Source organism: Pan troglodytes, chromosome X (assembly GCF_028858775.2).
Source record: "Pan troglodytes isolate AG18354 chromosome X, NHGRI_mPanTro3-v2.0_pri, whole genome shotgun sequence".
Classification (NCBI taxonomy): domain Eukaryota; kingdom Metazoa; phylum Chordata; class Mammalia; order Primates; family Hominidae; genus Pan; species Pan troglodytes.
The window spans coordinates 107,530,709-107,555,926 of NC_072421.2; the positions used below are offsets into that span (position 1 = coordinate 107,530,709).

Consider the following 25,218-nt stretch of genomic DNA (forward strand, 5'->3'; position numbering starts at 1 on the left):
ACAATGAGAACACATGAACACAGGAAGGGGAACATCACACTCTGGGGACTGTTGTGGGGTGGGGGGAGGGGGGAGGGATAGCATTAGTAGATATACCTAATGCTAAATGACGAGTTAATGGGTGCAGCACACCAGAATGGCACATGTATACATATGTAACTAACGTGCACGTTGTGCACATGTACCCTAAAACTTAAAGTATAATAATAATAAAATAAAATAAAATAAAGAAATGAAAAAAATAAATAAAAATCACTCATAGTCTTGCCACAAAAATGTTAACATTTTTGCTTATTCTCCTTCTTCTCTTCATATTATTTTACATGCTTGTGTCTATACTGTATATTGCCAATTTTATACCTGATTTTTTTCACTAAGCATCCTCATAGACGTTTCCTGTGTTATTTAAAACTTGTTGGCATAACTCTTAATGCCTATGTGGTACTCCATCCTGTATGTAACTGGATCATAATTTACCTAGTCATTTCCTTTTTTTTTTTTATGGGGGATGGATTCTTGCTCTGTCATCCAGGCTGGAGTGCAGTGGCACGATCTCAGCTCACTGAAACCTCTGCTTCCCAGGTTCAAGCAATTCTTGTGCCTCAGCCTCCCAAGTAGCTGGGATTACAGGCTACCATCACCGCGGCCAGCTAATTTTTGTATTTTTTAGTAGAGATGGGGTTTTACCATGTTGTCCAGGCTGGTCTCGAACTCCTGATCTCAAGTGATCCGCCCACTTCGGCCTCCCAAAGTGCTCCTATTTTTTTTTTTTTTGCAGTTATAAACTTTAAAAAGTTTACTCTTGTACAAATCTTTGTGTTTCACGTTATTTTGTAGGTCACTTTCCTTGAAGTGGAGTTACCAGGACAGGGGTATGGATGTTTTTAAGGAGCTTAATATCTCTTTTTGTTGTTTTTTTTAAAAAAAGGTAGTGCTTATGTACATTCCTACTAGCAGTGGGGACAGAGAGAGCCTCTTCCAACTCATCCTCACCAACATCAGATATTGTCACTAAAGCAAAATCTTTTTTTTAAAGCAAATTTTAAAAAAATGGCATCTAAGTTAATGTGTAATTCTTTGTTAAGGTGATTGGAGAAAAAGTTTCAAATGATTGTTGAATGATGAATGGGATCACATAGTTCTTCTTTGGCTCAGTTTTTCATAAATGTACCTTGGGCCCTAACTTGCTTCTCCTTTTCCTCATGCAGTTCCCCCCTTTCATCTTTCTGGCTCCTTCTGTTAAAATTCTACTCATTCTTTAGGGCTCAATCCTATCTGTATTCATGTACCTGTCTGTGGAGTCCTCCCTAGTTCCTCCTACTCGATATGATCTCTTGCCTTTGAATCCCTGTAGCACTGTGTACCTCTCTTGTGGTATTTATGTCTTTCTGCCCCTTTTTTTGGTTATCTCTGTACTGGCTTTATGCCTATGGCATGGACACTGGGTAATGTTATCTTTGCATTGACTCCCAGAGCCTAGTAGAGAGCTTAGTGTACAGTGGGCTGATTAGCCTATCAGAGCTATGTTGAAAGGTGCCTAAGGTCTGCTGCAGATGACCTTTCAAAATATTCGATGTTGCAATTACCTGTGATGTTTACAGAACGGATTGGGATCACTGATAAGAGATGCTTTGCTGGTTACTTAAGATGGGCTGTATCTATAAGTCCTAGTCACTCTTTTTTGTGAAATTTGAATCATCAAATTTTCCAAGTAGTGATAAAAAACAATTTTAGCATATGTTAGGCTGTTCTCTTGTGTATCTGGTAGAAGTTTATGTGATGATGGAAATGTTTTATATCTGCACTGTCTGATATGGTAGTCACTGGCCACATGTGGCTATTGTGCACTGTATATGTGGTTACTGCAAATGAGGAACTGATTTTTTTTTTCATTTTACTAATTTTAAATACTTTAAATAGCCACATGTAGCTAGTGGTAACCATATGGGACAGTGCAGGATAATGTAGAATATTTAAAGTTATGGTCTCTTTTTTATGGCCAAAAGAAGCTGGGTATGTATAGTGACCCACAGTAACATTGACATTGTAGTTTTCTGGAATTTTGGAGAGGCAGTCTAGACCCTGGTAGAGCCGTAGAGAGAGAGAGAGAAGGGAAGCCATAAGTTTGGTTCAAAATGGAAACTGATTCCAGTGGGAGGTGTATGTTGTGAGAAAGGGGAGATGATGCCAGATTGGTAGGATAGAGGCAGAGTACAATACGCTGGAATACCTAGAGGAGACATTTGGACATGATACGATTGGTGATAGGGAACCAGTAAAGATTCATGAAAAGAGGAGTGACAGATGAGTGTGGTGTTGCAAGGTCACCTTTGCCAGGCGTATGAAGCTGCTGGGAAAGGATGTGAGTTATTGGCCCCTCCTTCAGTGGATAGGGTTGGGCAGTAGTGATTCACAAACTCCATCAAAACCCAGCCACATCAGAAGACACAAATGATTTGTTTTTGCATTAGCTTCCAGTTATTGTGTGCCTTCCTGTGGTTCAGATATACACCACCATATATTGTGGAGGGCTTGTAGCTGGGGGGCTGTGGAGAATGGCCGCCTATGTGACAGGAGGCAGGCCAGTCACCTCTGCTTAGCCACAGGCAAAATTGCCATCTGTGACCCTGGTACCTTGAAAGGTGTGTCTTGAATGGCTCTTTGACTCTTCAGAAACAATCTGGGAGCCCATTCATTCTGTTCTCACTTGCCTGCTTCCTTTAAGGGCCGATAGCAAATTTCTAATTTTACTGTTAGGAGAATATTTTCAATCTCATTTTTTTAACCTTTAAATTAAGTTGAACCTTTCAATTAAGTTGAATTAATATTTCTTCCCACTACCTACTCCTTACTGCCCTCACTCCGTCCTTTATTAGATTGCTTATATTTCCATAACTGCATCGTGACCTTAGCACATGGACTTAATCATTAACTATCGTATTCCTAAAGAACAGCCTTTGGACTCATTTTTAAGAAAAAGAAAAACACTATTAAAGGGATTCTCTCTCTTCTCACACTCTCCCACATGCCCAGCTAACCCAGCCACCCTCATTCTCTACCCTACCTGTACTCCCACCCTCCATGCCCACTTTGGCTCAGGGAGATGGTCCAGCTGAGGAACAGCCTCCCTTTTGGGAAAACATGCTCCATTTAAATCATACCTAGTAAGTCTTCAGAAACCCTGACCCTGGAGGGGCTTTGGGACACAACTGACAATTAAATCTCCTGGTGTCAGGAGATCTTGCAACTGAGAACTGAGTGCCCCTTCCACCTCACTCATAATTGACAGGGGCCAGTGCCTTGTGTGGGCCTCACCTCACCTGGCATCACCACTCCTCACCCAACCTTACCTCACCTTACCCCACCTTACCCCACCATACCTCACCTCACCTTCTCTCCTGCTCTTGAGAGACAACTAGGTAACTGTGAGTAGCACTTCTCCCTTGGCATAGTGAAGCAGCTTCCTCACTGATGCTCAATTCAAGGAAAGAGAAAAGTTCTTGTCTTGAGTTACCATGGGGCGGGGGGGAAGGGGAATTTTTTTTAAAAAACTACTTTGAGCTTCACACTTAAGATTTTTACAAAAATCAATTATATTTGGTTTCTCTTTTGATCATGAAGGTGGTATAGTTTAAGGGTTGAGGCATGGATACTACTGGAATCAGACACTAGTGGACTAGAATTTTGGTTCTATCACTTGCTAGCTGTTTGAACTTGGGGAAGTTTCTTAATTTCTTTGAACCTCAGTTTACTTGTCTGTAAAATGGGGATAATAATACTTGCCTTGCATGGTTGTTGTAAAGATTAGAGAGTGTCTGTACAGCATGATTCCTGGGACCCAGTAAGGACTCAATAAAAGGTAGTTGTTATTATTAAAGCAGGTCATTTATGTTTGTAACAACCACAGGGTTAAGCTCATTGTCCCAATATCCTTTTATCTCATCCCTCAGCATGCTTGCTTTTGCCTTCCTGAAGCTGAAGATATTTATCCTCAGGGCAAGAGACATTGGGTGTGAGGGATTTAAGGAGACAGATTTTCTTGACAGAGGGATTCTTAGGTCAAGATGAGTAAGGAAAACTCGAGAGCTGGATGAGTAAGGAAAACTCGAGAGCGGCCTTTGCCAAGGAAATCTAAAGCAATTGCCACCCTGTTGGAGAGGTTTCTGTCCTGTCTGAAGGTAGGGATGGGGGATAGATGGATGAATGGATGACAGCCTTCTGCTAGCCTTTTGAAGAGTACATTCCCAGGAAAATAGCCTCTACTTTCTGCAGTGTGGGAGTGAGGGCGGGGGATGGATATTGTTTTTGAGTGAAGGAAACCTTGTGTTCCATACTTAAGCATCATGTTCCCCCACCCTGGGATGCTCTGTTGGCCTGATTTAAGGAAAGCTTTCCAGTTGATCTTTTAATCTTCAGAAATAACACCAGAAATCAGTTATGCCACCACTTTCCTTATAAAACTAACTAGCTTTCACTTAGCAGATTTTGTTCTAGGGATTCAGTGTGTCTGGATATTGAATTTTTGTACTGCCGGGGCAAGGTTTTCTGAGAGTGGTATGTTTGATGTGTGTGGATAAGGGGTTGGGGGTGGCTCAGAGGGTGAGGGTGTAGAGCATTGTCTTCAAAATCCCTGAGCAAGGCTGAGGGTGTTTCCATGTCTACTGCCCTAATGAGGATTCTAGCGAATAGGGGCAGTGCTGGCTCATTCATAGATATTAAAATAAAATGTTAAGTGGGCTTCCTTCTAAGAGCCAACTCTAAGGCATTCTCTCCAAATTTGCTTGTCTCTGTTGCTATCTCTTTTGTTAGAATGAGAAGATACTCTTGAAAAACTGTTTATGATACAAACCTATATGTTAAATCCTACTTTTAGTGCAGAGAGGCAGCTTGCAAAAAGTACATTCCACGGAGAGCCTTTTAGACAAACTCCTTTGGTAATGTGAATTGTAGCCTTTGAATTTCTTGGTTGTTAAATCTTGATTTTTATATATAGGTTTGCTTCAAGCAGTTTACCTATTTTTTACATTTTAGTAGAACGACTGGGTATGTTCCTTTTATAAAATACTCAGGGAAATGGAACCAGTGTCATGGTCTCCCTTGATCTAAGTTCCCAGAGACTTAAGACCTCAGAGCTGTAGCAGCAACTCAGCGAGTTCCATCAGCATACCGGTTCCCAGCAGCTTTTCTTTATCTGTATTTTAAGGAGTTGTATACAGAGTCACTTTTCATGATGACAAGATGCAGGGTAATATGATTTGAAAAAAGAACTGAATGAATCTTTTTTTTCCCCTCTGTATTTTAATGGAGGCAAACTGAATGAATTCTTTCCTTAGTCCCTTCTGCTGGTCTTTGCCTTGGTTGAAACCTCCTTTTCCCTTTGCTCAGCCACCCTCTGGGGTTACCTGCTGCTTGGACTGAAGTCCTAAGGCTTAGCGACAAGTAACCATGTTGCCTCTGAGGCTAGTGGGCACAGCTGAACACTAATATTTGGGCCCTAACTTTCAGCTTGATTTGAAGAAATGCCACTGCTAAATGTCATCTTTTTTTTGTGGATCCCTATTTGACTGACTCTTTGGATAAAACAGGTGGGCAGGCAACAAATTAAGTGGGAAATGTTTCTGTGAAACAAATCCGTTTAATAGTGTTACCTCATAAATAAGTAACAAACACAACTCTACCCCCTAACCCGCACTAGCCTATATAACCAGAATGGAAAAGTAGATTGTTTCTTTGTCGCTTCTGTTATGGTTTTACTTAAGTGAATTATCAGATCAGACCCCTGTTTGTACAGAAGTTTCAAAAATGTTTGTTGTAAATTGATCTGAGCCAATTTGGTTTTCCACAGTTAATTAGATTCTATTCTGGTAGGTATCATTAATCTCCAATAGTCAGAGGTAGGTAAGTGCTATAGGTTTTTCCCCCACAACCAGTAGATTACAGTGAAAGGAATTCTGATTAAATTCTGCCACGTAACTTTATTAATAATCAGGCACAAGACAGTTATACAGCCTGACCTGTACACCCAGAGACATTCCAGTACTTTTTTTGCAAACCACCATATTGTGTGAAGGGTTCACCGGAGATAGATGTGACGATATTTTAGCAGTAGGACTCAGCTTACCTTCTAATTAGAGGGCACATCTGAGTCCTCCATTAAGTGTCTGGACATAAGATTTGTTGGGACTCCTGAGCCTAAGGTGTCATTTTAAAGGGGTGAAGAATGTTGGGCTAACCAGAGTCTTATATCCAATTCATGCAAAAGTGGGAGCAACTGAATATTTCTAAATGATATACCTGTCCTGAACACTAGCCAGTTTCCCTAATGAAATATTTCTAGTATCCATTGTTGTAACGAACAAACGATCAGAAGTACTTCAGAGCTGAAGCATGTAAGTGTGACTTTTTTCCCCATTAGAAAAAAGTTGAGGTATATTTAACATACAGTAAAATTCACCCCTCTAATGGTACAGTTCTGTGAGTTTTGACAAATGCATACAGTTCTATGAACACTCCAGTCAAGAGAGAGAATATTTCCACCACCCCCAAAGATTCCACTGTGCCTTGATTGTGGGATTTTTTAAGAGCAGCTTTACTGAGATGTAATTCATATACCATAAAATTCACCTACTTAAAGTGTGTAATTCAGTGGTTTTCATATACTACATTAAAAAAAAATCGGTTAAATATATACATATAACATACAAAATTTGCCATTTTAAGCATATTTAAGTGTACACTTCGGTAGCATTAATTTCATTCGGGATGTTATGCAACCACCACTCCTATTTCTAGCACTTTTTTTTTTTTTTTAATCACACCAAACAGCAGCTCTGTACACATTAAGCAATAACTTCCAATTCTTACCTTCCCCAGGCCCTGGTAACCACTGTTCTACTTTCTGTCTCTATAAATGTGCCTATTCTAGGAACCTGTTATCAGTGGAATCATATAATATTTGTCCTTTTATGTCTGGCTTGTTTTACTTAGCAAAATGTTTTCAAGGTTGTAGCATGTATCAGAACTTTGTTCCTTTTTTAAGGGTGAGTAATATTATATTGTATGTATAGATCACATTTTATTTATCTGTCAGTGGACATTTAGGTTGTTTCTACCTTTTGGCTATTGTGAATAATGCTGCAGTGAATGTTAGCATACAAGTATTTGTTTGAGTCCTTGTTTTCAGTTCTTTTGGGTATGTATATACCTAGGAGTGGAATTGCTGGGTCATATGGTAATTCTATGTTTAGCTTTTTGAGGAACTGCCAAACTGTTTTCCACAGCAACTGGCCACTTTACATTCCCACCAGTAATGTACAAGGGTTCCAATTTCTACATATCCTCACCAGCACTTGTTATTTTCTATTTTTAAAATTATAGCCATCCTAGCAGTATGAAGTGGTATATCATTGTGGTTTTGTTTTGCATTTCCCTGATGACTAATGATGTTGAAGTTTATTTCATGTGCTTATTAGCCATTTGTATATCTTCTTTGGAGAAATGTTTGTTCAAGTTCTTTGCCCATTTTTTGAAAAAACTGGGTTTTTGTTGCTGAGTTGCAGGAATTCTTGATTGTAGGCTTTGATTAGAAATTTCAGTTGCTAACTAATATCACCCCTGGAGTTTGTATTCTCAATTAGGGGTCTTCAGATGTTAATAATGGTGTGTGGTAAATGTTTAAAGCTCTGATTTATGGCATTTGCCAATTTCCATGGTCAATTCCAAGCTACCAGTCTGACCCCTCACTAAGGTAGCAAAGGAATTGGGAAAAGATGTACACAATCAACTCTTTCTAGCCAGTGCTATTGGGCTTCCAGCATGCAACAGAATGTTAACTCACCACCCTATGGTGTAGAATAAAACTAACACAGAGGCATATTTATCACAGTGTCTACACTGAAACTATTTAAATTAAATTAGACATAACTAAATAATTTTCAATTACAACACTTTAGCTCCTTCAATAAAAGCAAGAATTATTATTTGTTGAGCACATCATATGCTAGATGTGCTCCAAGTATTAATAGATATTATTAGTAAATAGAGGAGGAAATGTAGAATAAGTTAGTAGTAGGCTGGGACTTGAAGTCAGACTCCAAAGCCCATGTGTTTGATCTCTTTACTGCACTGTCTTCTATCCCATTAGTGGAATTTACTTACTGAATGTTGACTACTATAAACAGAGTAGACTACTTTCTTCTAACCCCAGGGATGCTTCTGTGTTACTTTGTACCCTCCAGCCTCTCTAAATCCTGTTCAAATTGGAATTGAAAACTAAAGCTGTGGTGGTACCACATATCAAAGAACTGTAAGGGGTTAAAAATATCCTTTTCCTCGTTGCAAAAAAGCATGTGTTGTAAGAAAAATTTAAGCAAGCGAGAAATGGCAAAAATAGAAAGTGAAAGTCCCCCATAAACCCATCTGCCAGAGATAATCATTATTAACAACTAGCATTTTTTCTTTCAGAGCTTTTTCTTTACACATTTTTAAAAAAATAACAATGGGATGATTCCTTATAATCTGAGTCTCTTTTCACTTAATAATATAGTTAGGCTATTTTCCATGCCAGTGTGTATAGCTCTACTTTATTCATTTTAACAGCTTTGCTTCATTCATTTTAACAGCTACATAATATCCCTTGTGTGAAGGAAACGTAAGGGATTTTGAAGGGCTATTTTGAAGAAGTGATGATAGGTGGCACATGGGACAAAAAGGTTGAAAACTACTGTTGGGTACCAACAATAGAGGCACTATACTTTCCATTTCTCCCCCCAGAGGCTACTATAACTTACCTGAAACCATAAGATGAAAATCCATGAGCACTGGGAAGAGTTACAGGAAAACTCAAACTAAGCTAGTCAGGGATAATTGAGAGATAAGACTACATATCAAATTCCTTCACATGTCTTTAGGGCTTTACAGCCCTGGTCTTTGAAACTCTATTTGGAATCTTTCTTAATCTCCAGTACGCCCTGCTTTGAGTTTGGGAAACATTGTTTTCCAGGAAATACAACCTTTTAATTTCCCCTCATCTGTTCCTCATCTTGAGAGATGGCCACCATCATGTTTTCTTGCTGTGATAATCTGTCAGGTTTTTTTTTTGTTGTTGTTGTTGTTTGTTTTTGAGACAAGGTCTTGTTCTGTCACCCAGGCTGGAGTGCAGTGGCGTGATCATAGCTCACTGCAACCATGAACTCCTAGGCTGAAGCAATCCTCCCACCACAGCCTCCTGAGTAGCGGGGACTGCCACCATTCCTTGCTTTTTTTTTTTTTTTTTTTTTTTTACTTTTTTCTACAGATGGGGTCTCACTATATTGCCCAGGCTATTTTGGAACTCCTGGGCTCACATGATCATCCTGCCTTGGCCTCCCAAAGTGCTGGACTTACAGGCATGAGCTGACATGCCTGGCCTGATATGTCAGTTTTCAGTGGTTGTCAGTGTTTCTTTGTTTTCTCCTCTGTCCTAGGCACTTGTCACTAGGAAAGTGCCTAATGACTCCATCAGGTGTGGCATTTATTATTGTTGCAACAGGGAATTGATAAGAGAAAAGAAGGCTATCTGGGGGATGAGTTAGCCAAGAAGTGGAAGAAGACAGCTGTTATTAGGTTGCTGTCAAAATAGCTTGCTTTACTCTCTGGCATGTATCACTCCAGGTAATGAAATAATCCAAGAATGATAAGCTCTCAATTGCCATCTGTTGGTTTGTGATGCTGCTTGCCTTGTTCTAGTTAACATTGAACACTGACCTCACATGGCACTTGGAGAAACTTAGAGGAGGATAAGATGATCATAGGGTGTAAAGCAAACTGACTGAACACTTGCAGAGAGATGGGCTAAAGGCCAGTGGTATCAGTTTATCAGGATTTGTCTGCCTTACACTCTCTTATCCTTCCCTCTTTACCCCAGGGAGCTGGCAGAATGGTGTTTCCTCTGTAATATGACATATTTAGATTCTTTTACCAGTTTAAAGAAGTTAATTTAATGGGGGTAAAGGGGGCTAAGTTTTTAGGGTTGGGGTCAGGTACTGTCCTTTATAAGAAAGATTATGGGTGTTTGAAGCTCATGAATGGACATGTCATTATCTTTCAAATTACATGCTAAGGATCAGGTTTGTATCGTATGTATTTTACTATGCCTTCTGGTCCATATCTCAGACAAACCACTCTGTGCCAGCTGTGCTAGGTGCCAGCAGCCATGAACTGTGCCAGAGACCCTGTCTCCCTGGCTTAGGTTGATTGGACTGAGTGGCCACCTGTCACCAAGACAGCCCATCTGTCACCTAGCAGGTAACATGGGCTTGACGAGCTGAGAGCTGGGCCTTTTGTATTCCTCTCTTAGGAAATTAGAATTGGGAAGCTGAGAGCCTAAGGCAGTTTGTAACGGAAAAGAGCCAAAAGATGATGGGGAGTGGAGCAGTCATGACAGTTCATGTCCTAGCTAGTTTTTTGAAGGGACAGAAACCATGAGCAAACAGAGGGACCTTGCAAGGGAGGAACAGAGATGCCTTGAGAGACAGAAGAGCTGTTTCCTACAGACACCATGAACCCAGAACCACTTTCCAGTTCTCCTGAGGCCCAGCTTTATCCTACCCTAGGATTCAAATGGGATACCTGTATTCTTTCCACAAACCTCCCTTTTCTTGAGCCAGCTTGAATGAGACTCTGTTTTCCCACAATGGAAATTATCAGACCAGATCTAGGCTCCTACCTTTACAATCGACTTCTGGGTTGAGTCAACAACAGTTGGTTTACATTTAAGGCTGACATGAAGTGCTGAAGACTATTCTAGGTATTACGGGGAACAGTGGAAAAACACAGATACCTGATTATTTCTGTCAAGCTCAGTGCTGACGTTATGGGCTTTGAATCCGTGTTCCTGGCAAACGGTGAGAATGAAAAGAGGCAGGGATCCTGACTGTTCATTTATCACTTCACAGCTCTCAACCAACAGGGGGCCTTCTTTATCCTATTTAACCTCTCAGTAGAGTATTTGCCTTTTGCTTATTCCTCTTTCCAGTCAACTCTTGATTATTCATGTAATAGAGGAAAGCATTAATGTGAATGATAGAAGACTGCCCCACCTTGGCCTCTCTTCCCTGCCACAGCAGCATCCAGTCACAGAAATGGAAACAACTAGCAGGAGAGGTAAGGAGGCTGAAAAAAGGTGGGATGGGGCCAAGCAAATTAACATTGTTTCTTCTACTTTTATACCTTCTTTCTGTTAATAAATACTGCCTGTTTGAGTTTCTCTTCTGGTGTCACTAGGAGATTGCTGGAACAGCAATGCCATTTGCTTGATTTAAGTCAAAATATGGGATCTTTTAAAAAACTAAAATAGAGTTGGGGGCAATTGACTAGGCTGTTAGTTTCCTCTCCCATCTATTGTACCCCCTTTTTGTCGGTGCCACCCAGCTTTCTTGTTGGCTGAGTTTAATGTTGGGCCACTAGCAACCATTCTTCGTTCAGGATTTGGGACTCAGCTAGCCAAAATATCCACAATAGCATTTCTCAAAGTATGGTTCTTGACCCACTTGCATCAGAGTCACCATGTGTGCTTTTTAAAAATGCTGATTCCTTCCACCTTGAATCCATTGAAGGAAAAATGCTAATTCCTGGGCCCTATCCCAGAACTATTGAGTCCAGATATTGGAGTGGGAGACAGAATTGGCTTGGCTTGGAAATATGAATTTTAACTCACCCACCTCCAGGTGATATTTATGTGCTCTCAACTTTGAGAAAGGCTACTCTGTAAAATGGCCTGAGGGGATTTGGAGGGTAGCTCTGGGAAATTATCAACACTTCTCTTTCACTCACTATTTGTAGAGCAAGTGAGTGGGTGGGGAGAGGAAAGTGGGGCATTCCAGGTGTCAGAAGGTATTTTTCAAAGTGCAGATAGTTAAAGGCTGTCTACTGAAAGGAAAGTGAAGAAAAATAGAGATGCCAGCATGCTAAATTAGATGACACTTAACACTCAAACATTTGTTGAATTAATGCCTGAATAATTAAGAGTTGATTGGGCAGAGACACAGGAAGATTGTGTTTAAGTTACAGACTTGGCTTGCATCCGTGTTTCCTTCTAAAGAGACCACCTTCTCCATTTCTGCATTGTCTTTCTTTAGAGTGAAAATAGCTAGTCATCACTAACATATTTGGGGTTTCGTGGTAATTTAAATATCTAATAGGTACTGCATAATGCCATTCAATGGTTGTACCTAAATATAACCCTACTAATCAAAATGAGGATATTGTGTTTAAGAGTCTGGCTATATAGTCTCTGGTCTGATTATAGTGTTGAGTCTTTTTTCAAAAACTGTCTCTATGGAGTAAAGCAGGGTCCTGTGTTTCATTGCTTTCCAGACATTCCCCAACAAGTGCTGAATGGATTTTGTTGCAAAAGTTTCTTTGGAAGTCTATTTAGAATTCAGATTGCATTTTCCCAAGGACACAATATTCTTCTTGTGGTTCAGGTTCCCAGACCAGCTGGCAAAAGCCTATTTAATGTGAAGTAGAGTAGAAGTCCAACCCCACCAGCCCCTTACCAGAATGCCTAAAAATATTTTTGATGGGGAAAAGCCTCAGGGTTCAGACCTGTGATCCTAGGCATACATCCCAGCTTCATTCTCTGAGCAGCATCATAGGGATTTATTGTTGGAGGGAACAATTCAAACTCCTTTTCTAGGTCTCCTAGGCTTTGTGTGAGCTGACCTTTCTGCTCATCTCTCCAGTATCATTTCTTACCATGTTTCCTCTGGCACTCTATACTATCCAGGCAAAAGGAACTACTTTAAGTTCCCTGAATGCATCTTTGTAACCTCTGGGTCATTTAAGCCTTTAGCTATGCTCTTCCCTCTGCCTGGAGCCTTCTCCTCTTGCCTATCCCTTCTCACTGGTATTTTGTGTTACAGCTCTCAAAGCTCTGATCATCGCTTTTATTATAGAGTGATTTGTATGCTTTATGTCATTTATCTTCCCTTCTGCCAGACTGAATACTCCACAGAAACAAAGACCATGTCTGTGTTACTCACTGTAGTATGCCCAGCACTTAGCATAGTGCCTGGCAAGTAGTAGGTTCTTAATAATGATATGGCCGGTAAATGAATGATCTTGTCCAGGGGTTCCCACCCTCTTTTACAGATGTGGACCCTGAGATTTAGAGGGGCCAAGTTTTTTTTTTTTTCCAAGTCCATAGCAGCTGTTTTGGAATTAGAACTTAGGCCTTCTGACTTCCAGGCAATGGTATTTTCTTCCAGAGGTATACATTTCTGTAAATAAAGTCTGAATGCATTGGAATAACTTACCCTGGGGGTTATTTGTAGCAGTCTCAAATCATTTGATCAGGGTCACTACTGGTGATATATAGAGGGAAATAGGAGAGTGAAGTAATGCAGAACATACCTTCTGTAATTTAGATTTGGATCATTTTTGCTGGGCCTGGAGAGGAGGAGCTAGGGGAGTACAGCTTACCCATGGCGCTGCTTACGGAATTTAGACATAACAGATGGCTGTTCATTATTCTGGGATTCCACATCTGTACAGAGTGTAGAACATAACTGAATACTCAGTGGGTATTTCTTGATTATGCGATTTGCTAAAATCACTCTGCTAGTGTGTTAAAAATACCATTTAGAGTTTTCTATACCATTTACCATGTAATTGATAAGCATGTGGTTTGATAAATGTTGTTGTTATTATTGTTATTAGAAGTAGTTTTATGTAGTTCTTATAGAGATATAAGGGCCTTTAGATCATTTGATTTGGGGCCCTGCCTCAGCTATTAAAAATTGCATTGTACCTTAAATACCTGTTGCCTAATATTGTTTGCCTTCTCATTGTGACTCTTGGGGGTTTCTGCTGCTCAGAATAGAATGGAATCTTTCATAAGACTGGATTAAAGGGCATACGGCCTAATGCGGCAGTCTCTAACCTTTTTGGCACCAGGGACAGGTATTGTGAAAGATAATTTTTCCATGGACTGAGGTGGGGGGTGGGGGAGGATGGTTTCAGGATGAAACTGTTCCACTTCAGATTATTAGGCATTAGATTCTCATAAGGAGCATGCAACCTATATCCAAAGCATGCAGCCTAGATCCCTCTCATGCTCCTATGAGAATATAATGCTGTCACTGATCTGACAGGAGGTGGAGCTCAGGCGATGATGCTCACTCATCTGGCACTCACTTCCTGCTGTGTGGCTTGGTTCCTAACAGGCCATAGATTGGTACCATTCTGTGGTCTGGGGGTTGGGGACCCCTGGCCTAATGGATCATCTTAGTAAAGTTCAGAGGCATTTAGGAGGAAGACCCATCTGATGACATGCAAGGAGGAAATATCTGTAGACCCCTGGAGAAGAGGGAAAGCAGTGCTTTTCCATGTGTAAGCTTGGGACTGAGGGTTGGATTTTTGTGTTAGGTACATGACTGGGTGGAGAGGATGACATTCCTCAGTTCTCCACTTGGCTTTCAGTAGGACACACTTCAGGAGTCCCACATCAGGATGGCTTTTTTTCTCCCTGTGGTGAAGAAAACAGGTGGCAAGTGGCTAATTAAAACCATTGTAAGCCCAAAAGCTAAACTCAAAGGCCTTTGAGAGCCTTCCATTGGGCTGCCCAAAGTCCTTAGAGGCTGGTTGGCCAATGTAATGAATAATAAAGGAAATTCATTGAACACCGTTAAGAAAAGATAATGCATGTCTTCCTTCAAACCATCAATGCTTTGCCCCGTCACTGATTTGCTTGTGTGACCCTTCTTTTATGTCACTCTGAATAAACTCCCCTTTGTCTTTCTGGGCCGAGGGAACCAAATGAGTATAGAGGGACTCTTATTGGAGTCACACATTTCTTTCCTCCTTGTGACTGCCAAACCACCAAACTCTGGGCCATTTGCATGTGTCTTAATTTCTCCTCATAATGTGGCAAAACACGTTTTGGTGCTAGGTACGATACAACCCTTCCTGGAGTGAACCAAATGTGGAAAGTGCTGTAATTTGAGGGAGTTTTCAGAAAAGAGCCTCTTCTGGTACAGAAAGGCCCTTTTTCCTTTTTTCTTTCTCTTTTTTCATTTATGCCTCATCATATTTTGTCCAATTTCAGCTCATCTTAGGCTGAATTTTCCCTTTGATGTCTGCTTTATAGAATAGCCCTTGCCTGAGAAAAGAGAACAAAAGGCCAACTCTGTGGCTTTCAATTTGCAGCGTCCCCAGCCCTTTTATCCATCTCAGTGCTTCCCTGGTTGGGAACAAAACCCAAGCTCCAGGGTCAGAGCACATACGGAGGAAGAACCCTTTTTGAAAATCCAAGCACATGAGGAATTCATGTTTCATTGTCATCCTGCTTTGCAATTGGGTCAGGTACATATGTGGGGAGGAGAGAGTGGGCTTGGAAGAAAAAAAATTGGTTTGTTACCTCCACAAAAGCAGACATTCTGATTTTCCCCCAGAAGTTCCATTAAGAAGAAAGCAAGTTTTTAAGGGTTTAATTGCTAATTCAGGGTTGCTTTCAGCCATTAGGGCATCTGTATCAAGGCGCCTAGTTTGGGAGGTGGAACAGAAGTTTGACGTGCTAACATTTGGGAACTTTCTCAGACAGGATGTCTTTGTTATCTAGTTTCTTTCCATTTTTCAGTACCTGCTTTCAGATTTCTACTTTTTCTCTTCTGCTTCCTTTGGTTTCAAATCACAGAAGACCTATCTCTTTGTGCTCCCAGCTTGTTGTCTTGGTTACAGGCTTCTTCGGCTTGCCTTCCTTTGAGGGGAATATACAGTGTAAAGAAGATTTTTTAAAATGGTGACTAAGGTCCCTTTCTCTAAGGTTACTGGGATATTAAGCAGTGGGTAGAAGAGTGACTTGTAAACCCGGCTGTACATTGAAATCAGCTGGAGCACTTTAAAATACTGATGCCCAGGCCCCAGGCCCAACCAGTTGAGTAGGGATCTTGAGGAGTAGGCCCCAGGAATTTTTTTTTCTTTTATGAAACAATAAACTGCCTACGTGAGTCTAATGTGCATTCAGTATTTAGAACTGCTGGGTTTTACAGCAAAGCCAAACAACTTGGTTCTGGCTGTTTGAGCCAGGTGAAGGAAATAGAATCAACTTTTCTGTACCTTAGTTTTACCTGCCTAGAACAGAGAAGCACTAAAGCTTAAGAATTTAAAGAGGCTTACTGTGACCCCCCCTGTCATTATTGTTGCATACAAGAGAGGTAACTTTCTTTCAAAAAAAAAAAAGAAAGAAAGAAAGAAAGAAAATCCAATTATTCAGCTGGCTTGGCTTCTGGGCTGTAACAGTGGCTTGAGGATTAAAAGAAATCTTTCCAGTTGCTTGAAGAAGGGTTATCTGTATGGAGGAACAGCAGCTTCATTCCCAGTGTGGTTTGGACAGCGCATTCCAGGTTTTCAAACCTGCCTCAGCTTCCAGCTGACTCCCTTCTCATGCCCCAGGTGGTTAGCAGAGTTAGGCACCATACTTATATTTTTAGTGAAATTGCCTTTTAATAGTATTTTCCTAACATAAAAGCAACAGATGTTCATGATTCAAGCCCAGAACATTATAGGAATATGACACATAGCAAACAAAAGTCCCCTAGAAGTCGGTCTCCCAGACATATCCATTGTAAGCATGTTTTTCCTTCTGATTTTTATCTCTGCATATGCTAAACATTTTATATTTTTATTCTAAAAATGGGATCATTCAACAATGTTTGTATTTTTTTTTCCTTAATATCTTAGCCATCAGTCCATGTTAGTACATATAAATCAACCTCATTCTTAAGGACCCCTGATTCTTAGGATTTTAGTCACACAAGGGCACAATCTCCTTCCGCTTCCCTCCAAGATTTTGCTTTCCTATGGAAAGGCTTGGGTTTTGTTTGTTTCTTTGGGCTTCAAATAGAGCAAATCCATTATATCTGGTATATTTATGTTTGGTTGTTATTTAAAAATTCATACAATTTTAAAGGAATAGAATAGCATATATGATTCCCTCCAACCTCTGACCCCTGACCCACTAGTTCTTCTCCCCAGAAACAAACTGCCATTACCAGATTCTTGGAAATCTTGAGAATTACTGCATGCATAAACAAGGCTTGAATATTCTAAAATGGCTTTTGCTTAGGTAACCAAGTCTATCCATATTGTATGGAGACATCTTGTTTCATTTATTCATTCAGCAAGTACCTGATGAGCATCTCATATGTTCCAGGCACTGTGTTAAGTTCTGGACCTACAGTGAGGACCATCACGCAGCTCCTGCTCTCCAGAAGCTTATGGTCAGCAGGGAAGATCAACATTTAATGAAAACATAGCTAAATATAAATGAGAAATGGTGATATGTTTGTGAAGGAAAAGAACAGCATTTACACGCATCTTTTTTTTTTTTTTTTTTTTTTTTTTTGAGATGGAGTCTTGCTCTGTCGCATAGGCTGGAGTGCAGTGGCGCCATCTTGGCTGACTGCACCTTCCGCCTCCCAGGTTCAAGCGATTCTCCTGCCTCAGCCTCCCGAGTAGGTGGGGCTACAGGCATGCACCACCATGCCCAGCTAATTTTTTTGTATTTTTAGTAGAGACGGGGTTTCACCATGTTGGCCAGGATGGTCTTGATTTTTTCACCTCATGATCTGCCCACCTTGGCCTCCCAAAGTGCTGGGATTACAGGCGTGAGCCACCACGCCTGGCCTACATGCATCATTTTTTAAAACAGTGATTAATGGAGTCCCCTTTCCCAATTTTTTAATACAAAGGTGTGGATGGGAGATTTGCAGCAAAGATAGGGAAGCAAAGATATAACCCACAATCTTTACTCTTGCCAACAGCTGTTACCTTCTTTGCCACCAAAATTTTCCTTTGATAAAATGTCTTGCTGAGAGTTAGGATAACTCACCAACCAGCTTTAATTTTGGTTGACAGGGTGCCGTAGAAGACCTTTGCTAGCCAGACTGTGAGCTTCTTGCAGACAGGAATTATGTCCTGCATCACTGTGTGCTCAGAACCTCAGGAAGAACAAACTGATGTAGGCACCAGGAAATAGGTGCTTTTATTACATTCTCATTTTATGCCTTAGAAGCACTGCAAATGGTAGGTATTCTTATTTCTGTTTTAAACAATGAGAAAACTGAGGCTTAAGGAGGTGTAAAAAATACTTTCTTTTAAAAAAAATACACCTCTCCCCCACCATCATAAAAACCCCAACTTTGGCCATAGAGTTCATTGGTGGTGGAGCACTGCAAACATTAGCTGTCCCATGTGGCTTTGACTCTGACACAATTGGTCCTCTTGCTTCAGGGAACTGGATACCATCCATCCCTCCCATGGGTTGGCCTAGGCTCTGTTACTTCAGAGTTTTCTTGACGAGTTTCAAGGTAACCAGGTCATCCTGTTCTACATATTTTTCTGGGATTGAGGTCAAAGAGCAGCATGATCCTCTCTTAAATGGGTCAGAGGAGGAGGACTCCTGTGGCTCCCTGAAAGGTCAAGCCCCTTCATGCTAACTACACCGTCTTCCCTTCTCTTCCAGCTTATGTCCTGGGCTGGGCTCTGGACAGGGAGCAGAGGCAGATGTGCGCATGTGTTCTGGAGGACTTTTATATGTCCGATGGTGTGTTAGGCACTATGTGGAGTGGAGGCAGAGGGAACTCCAGAAAAGACAAATTATCTTATGGTGGAGACAAAAGGTAGTATTGGCAACAAACATGACCTCTGGAATCAGATAGTTTTGGGTTCCAGGCCTGACTCTTTGACTCACTTATTAGTTGTGCAACCTTAGGCAATTTATTTAACCTTTCTGTAGCTCAGTTTCCTTGTATGCAAACAGGAGGAAAATAATAATCTCTTACATAATAGGATTGCTATGAAGAATATATGAACTAATACGTGTAAGACATTGACTGTAGTGCCAGGCACCTAGTAAGCACTCAGTAAGGAATAACTACTGCTATTATTGTTGTTACTAACAACAGTATGAGACTAATAAGTGATTAGTGTATAAGTACCAACAAATACCAATGGAGTTCAGAAAAAGAATGCTTAATTTTTGTGACTTATCCAGGAAATCTCTAGAGGAGACAGAAGAAGTGGAATGAAATATTCCAGGTGGAGCAAATATGAAAGTGGGAGGCTGAACTGAACTGGAGTGGGGAACAAAAAGAAGAAACAAACCCAACATCTGGCACCCTTGAGCTCTACCACCAGCTCACCTGTTGTCACTACCAATATGTCCAGTCCTTTATGGCTCTCCATTTTGGAGTGCCCTGAATTACTGGCTGCAGTTTTGACTTGGCCAGCTAGTTGGCCGGCTGCTCTGACTGAGCTTGAGGGTGTCTGTGCCTTGGTGGAGTTGACACGGGTCCTAACTCTGCAACTTGGTTTGTAGGTTCAAAGCCTAATTTTTATCAGCTTACCCAGGGCTGTTGGTTTCTAGTGGATTGGGTCACACTCCCCAACATTACAAAACACTTCTTAATAAATCACCAGGCTGATAAGTCGATTGATGATGAGAGAGAGACCTTTATAGAGATGAGAACACTTGTGTGTATCAGCCCTTTCTGATATCAAGGTACCTGAAGCCAAATTAAACAGGGATTGTTTTATAACCTAAAATCAGAACCTAATGGAGTTGAAAAGTCTCATGAGCGAGACCATATAGGCTTTGGTAGTCCATGGAAAACTGTACCTTTTTGCATGTCTGTCATAGCTTTGTAGTGTGACCAGAATGTGTGTCCTGTTCTCTCTCCACTGCTGGAGAAACATCAGTAACAATTTTTCTCTTGGATGTTCCTGTTTTCAATTCCATGCAAATGCTGTTTGTGTGCTATGACCATGCTATTCTCTTGAATTTCTTTTTTCTTGACAAGATTTTTGAGTTGCCTACTTCTCAGCGACAACATAGTGATTCTCTCATTGAGTGTTCTTTTTGGCTTTGTTCTCAAACACTAGGAATGTTTCCAAGCAGGGCCGCCACGAATGGCTATGCACTGCACAACCCTAGGAGAGGGTGCCATTCACATAGACTATAATTGAATGGCGCCACTAGGGTTGTGCAGTGCACAACCTACACAACTGTACTCGGCGGCCCTGGCATAATGTAATGTCAGTACTTTCTTCATCAAGGTACCAGTTTGGGATTGTCCTCAGGGTAAGGGGGCTGAAGCAGTGAGTTGCTGCTGTGACCAGGAAAGGAAGAAAGCAGTAAAGTTGTGGCTTTGGGAGAATTATCTTCTCTGTAAATGAGAGCCATCATATAGGAGAACTATGTACCTTCGTTCTTTCAGTAAATAGTTTTTTAAGTGCCTACTATGTGAGGGTTGAAGAACAGGGAGGGGTTTGCATAGGAGGGAGCATTTGAACTGGGCTTTGTGAAAGAAGTAGAATATTAACATGTGAAGATGAGTCAGGTGGAGAGAATCTCAGGGGGAAGGAATAGCGAGAAGAAAGACAGATGGGAGACCACAAGGGATATATGGGTAATGGTGCATAATTCATCTTGGTTGGATAGAAAAGCATGTAAAAGGGAGTAGTGAGCAATGATGCTGGTCGGGGGTCAAATGATGATGCAGGAGGGGAGGGAGTTGAATGCCCAATTAAGGAATTTGGACTTTTATTTATCAAGCAATAAGGAGCTATCCAAAGTTTGTTTTTTAAACAGCTTTATTGGGTTATAATCATATACCATATAATTCATTCATTTAAAGTGTACAATTGAATGTTTTTAGTATATTCACATATATGTGCAGCCACCACCACAGTCAAATTTAGAACATTTTCATCATCCAAAAAATAACTCCATACGATTTAGCTCACCCCCCTCCCTACCTTTCCCCCACTCACCAGCCCTAAGCAATGGTTAATCTACTTTCTGTTCCTATAGATTTTATCTATTCTGGACATTTCATAGAAATTGAGTAATTATAATATGTGACCTTTTTCCACTGGCTTCTTTCACTTAGTATGTTTTCGAGATTCATCTGTGTTTAGCATGTATCAGTACTTCACTTATTTTTATGGCCAATTAATATTCCATTTTAAGGATATGCCACATTTTATGTATCCATTTGTCTGTTGGTGAGCATTTGGGTTGTTTCTGCCTTTTGGCTATTACAGATAATACTTCTGTGAACATCTGTAAGTTTTCAGGTGCACATAGGTTTTTATTTCCCTTGGACATAGGTTTTCATTTCCCTCAGGTATAGGAGTGGAATTGCTGAGTCATACGATAACTCTATGTTTAACCTCTCAAGGAGCTGCCAGACTGTTTCTCTAAAATGGCAGCATCATTTTACATCCCTACCAACAGTATAAAAGGGTTCCAATTTCTCCACATCCTCATGCACACTTGTGTTTGCCTTTTATATTTTGGCCATGCTAGTGGGTATGAAGTGTCATCTCATTGTGGATTTGATTTGCATTTCCCTGATGACTAATGATGTTGAACATCTTTTCATGTGCATGTTGAGTACCCGTGTGTTTTCTTTGGAGAGATGTCTGTTCAAGGTTATTTGTCTTTTTATTGTTGAGTTTTTTTTAATACTTTAGCTATTTTTAATGTATATATTTAAGGTTTTCAACTTAATGATTATATATATATATGGAAATCACCACAATCAAGATAACACATGCATTACATCATAGAGTTATCATTTATGTGTGTATGCGTGTGTGTGTGTGTTGGAAATACTTAGGATCTATTCTTATAGCAAATTTTAAGTATACAGTACAGTATTTTCACCTATAGTCACCATGCTGTACATTAGATATCCAGGACTTACTTGTCCTGGAAAACTAAAACTTTGTACTTTTTGACTAACATCTTACTTTCCCAGCACCAGCCCCAGCTAACCATCATTTTATACTCAGCTTCTATGAGTTAGACTAATTTACATTTCATATTTATGTGACATCATAAGATATTTTTCTTTCTGGCTCATTTCACTTAACATAATGTCCTTTGGGTCCTTCTGTGTTACTGTGAATGATAGGATATCCTTCTTTTTAAAGGCTGGATAATATACCACATTTTCTTTATTCATGCATCCATCGATGAACATTTATCTTGTTTCTATATCTTTGCTATTGTGAATAATGGTGCAAGGAATATAGGAGTGCAGATATCCCTTTGAGATCTTGATTTCAACTGTTGGATAAGTATTCCAGAAGTGGGATTGCTGTGTCATAGAATAGGTCTTTTTTTTTTTTTTTTTTTTTTGGAAACTATACTATTTTTGATAATGGCTCTATTGATCTCCATCAGCAGTTTTCTAGGGTTCTGTTTTCTCCACACCCTTCCCAATATTGCCATCTTTTGCATTTTTTATAATAGCCATTCTGACAAGGGTGACATGAGATCTCACTGTGGTTTTCATTTGCATATCCCCAATGATTAGTGATGTTGAGCACCTTTTCATATACCTGTTGTCCATATGTATGCCTTCTTTGGAAAAATGTCTATTCAGATCTTTTGCCCATTTTAAAATTGGGTTATTTGTATTTCTGCTATTGAGTTTATGAGTTCTTTACATATTTTAAATATTGACATCAAATTTGTGGTTTGCAAATATTTGCTATATAGCTTTTTAGGTTGATGTAGTCCTAATTGTTTTTGTTTGTTTGTTTTTTACTTTTCTTGCACGTGCTTTTGATGTCATATTCAAAAAATCATTGCCAAGACCAATTTCAAAAAGTTTTTCCTATGTTTTCTTCTAGGAGTTTTATGGTTTCAGATGTTACATTTAAGTCTTAAGCCCATTTTGAGTTGGTTTTTGTGTGTGGTGTAAGATAAGAGTCTGATTTCATTACTTTGCGTGTGGATATCCAGTTACCCCAACATCATTTGTTCAAGCAAGCATCTTTTCCCCCATTGTGTATTTTTGACCCTCTAAGGTTCTTTATTCCTTTTCATCCTTTTTTTTTCTTTTTCTCTTCTGATGAGGTAATTTTAAATAACTGTTCTTCAAATTTGCTGGTTCTTTCTTCTGCTTGATAAATCTCCTGTTTTTAGTTGAGTCATTGTATTCCTCAGCTCCAGAATTTGTTTGGCTGTTGTTTACAGTTTCTATCTTTTTATTTAACTTTTCATTTTGATCATACATTGTTTTCCTGATTTCACTGAGTTGTTCATCTGTTAATTTTCTTTATTATTGTTGAGTCTTAAGAGCTATTTATTCTGAATACTAGACTCCTATTAGATACATGATTTGCAGATTTTTTCTCCCATTCTTTGGGTCCCCTCCCCTCCCCTCCCCTTTCTTTTTTTTTTTTTTTTTTTTTTTGAGACAGAGTCTCCCTCTGATACCCAGGCTGGAGTGTGCAGTGGTGTGATCTCAGCTCACTGCAACCTCTGCCTCCCTGGTTCAAGCACTTCTCCTGCCTCAGCAGGAGAAGTAATCCCAAGTAGCTGGGATTACAGGCATGTGATGTGCCACAACGCCTGGCTAATTTTTTTTTTTTTTTAATTTTTAGTAGAGACAGAGTTTTGCTGTGTGGGCCAGGCTGGTCTCAAACTCCTGACCTCAAGTGATCTGCCTGCCTCGGCCTCCCAAAGTGCTGGGATTACAGGTGTGAGCCACCATGCCCAGTCTGGGATGTCTTTTCACTTTCTTAATAGTGTCATTTGAAGCATGAAATATTTTAATTTTGGTGAAGTACAGTATATTTATTTTTTCTTTTGTTGCTTGTGCTTTTGGTTACATCTTAGAGTCCATTACCAAATCCTAGGTCATGACATGTATCCCTATGCTTTCTTTTACAAGTTTTATAGTTTTTGCTCTTACAGTTAGGTCTTTGATTTTGAGTGAATTTTTGTATATGGGTTATGAGGTAGGGGTCCAACTTAATTCTTTTGCCTGTGGATAACCAGTTGTCCCAGCATCATTTGTTGAAGAGACTGTTCTTTCTACCATTGGATGGTCTTGATACCTTAGTCAAAAATCACTTCTGAGGATTTATTTCAGTACTCTCAATTCTATTCTGTTGGTCTCTGTGTCTTTCCTTAGGTTAGTACCACACTGTCTTTGTTACTGTTGCTTTGCCATAAGTTGAAATCAGGCTGTGTAAGTCCTCCCACTTTTTCTTTTCAAGGTTGGTTTGGCTGTTTGGGGTCCCTTGCATTTCCATATGAATTTTAAAATCAGCGTGTCAGTTTCTACAAAAAAAAAATGTCAGCTGGGATTCTGATACGTACTGTGATGAATCTGTCATTTAAAACTTTCAAGGAGGAGTGTAACAGGATCAGAATGCTATTTTAAGAATAGGAACCTGACAATACTATATAAAATTAGAGCAAGCTTGTCCAGCCTGTGGACTGCATGTAGCCCAAGACAGCTTTGAATGCAGCCCAACACAAATTCATAAATTTTCTTAAAACATTATGAGATTTTTTTGCAATTATTTTAAAAAGCTCATCAGCTATCATTAGTGTTAGTGTATTTTATGTGTAGACCAAGACAATTCTTCTTCTTCCAGTGTGGCTCAGGGAAGCCAAAAGATTGGACACCCGTGAATTAGAGTGATGAAGGAAAAACACTGGATACTTGGAGATCAGATAGGAAACTGCTGTAGTAGTTTAAGAAAATGATAGGGACCAAACTAGGAAAAGATAGTGAGGGTGGATTTCAGATGTATTGAAAAGATTGGGCTGGGTGCAGTGGCTCACACTAGTAATCTTAGTGCTTTGGGAGGCTGAGGTGGGAGGATCACTTGAAGCCAGGAGTTTGAGACCAATCTGGGTAACAAAATGAGACCCCATATGTACAAAAAATAAAAAATAATAATTGCTAGGTGTGGTGGCACATGCCTGTAGTCCTAACTACTCAGGAGGCTGAGGTGAGAGGATTGCTTGAACCTAGGAGTTTGAGGCTGCAGTGAGCCATGATCACACCAATGCACTCCAGACTGGGTGACAAACCAAGACCCTGTCTGAAAAAAAAAAAAAAAGAAAAGAAAAAGAAAAGGTCTAAGTGACAAGACAGGATTTGGGGACTGAATACATGTGGGGCTGAGAAAGGTGGGGGATCAGGGGTAACTCTGAGGTGTGAAGAGAGGCTAATGGATTAGATTATAGTACCTTTTAAAATTTTGTATTATTTTGAAATGACTTTTGACTTACAGAAGAGTTGTAAAGATATTACAGAGAATTCCTGTATATCCTTCACCCAGCTTCCCCTAATGTTAACATTTTACATAACTATGGTAAAATTATTGAAACTGAAAAATTAGCATTTATACAATGCAATATGAACT

General features: G+C 40.0%; 1 protein-coding gene and 1 non-coding gene across 10 annotated transcripts in view; both read left to right on the forward strand.

Moving 5' to 3' along the window:
• TMEM164 (transmembrane protein 164) overlaps nucleotides 1-25,218 on the forward strand; it is a 181,267-nt gene that overhangs the window by 32,403 nt on the left and 123,646 nt on the right. The window contains exon 2 of one of the 9 annotated variants that reach the window (XM_054676411.2): nucleotides 11,015-11,142. The exons of the other annotated variants lie outside the window; for them this stretch is intronic. Within the exon in view, the coding sequence (XP_054532386.1) occupies nucleotides 11,059-11,142 (84 nt within the window). The 5' untranslated portion in view covers nucleotides 11,015-11,058. The remainder of the gene's footprint in view (nucleotides 1-11,014; nucleotides 11,143-25,218) is intronic. 9 annotated transcript variants of the gene reach the window in all.
• On the forward strand, nucleotides 19,945-20,041 carry MIR652 (microRNA mir-652). Its single transcript, NR_035969.1, has one exon. It is a non-coding gene; the product is annotated as a microRNA mir-652 (primary transcript).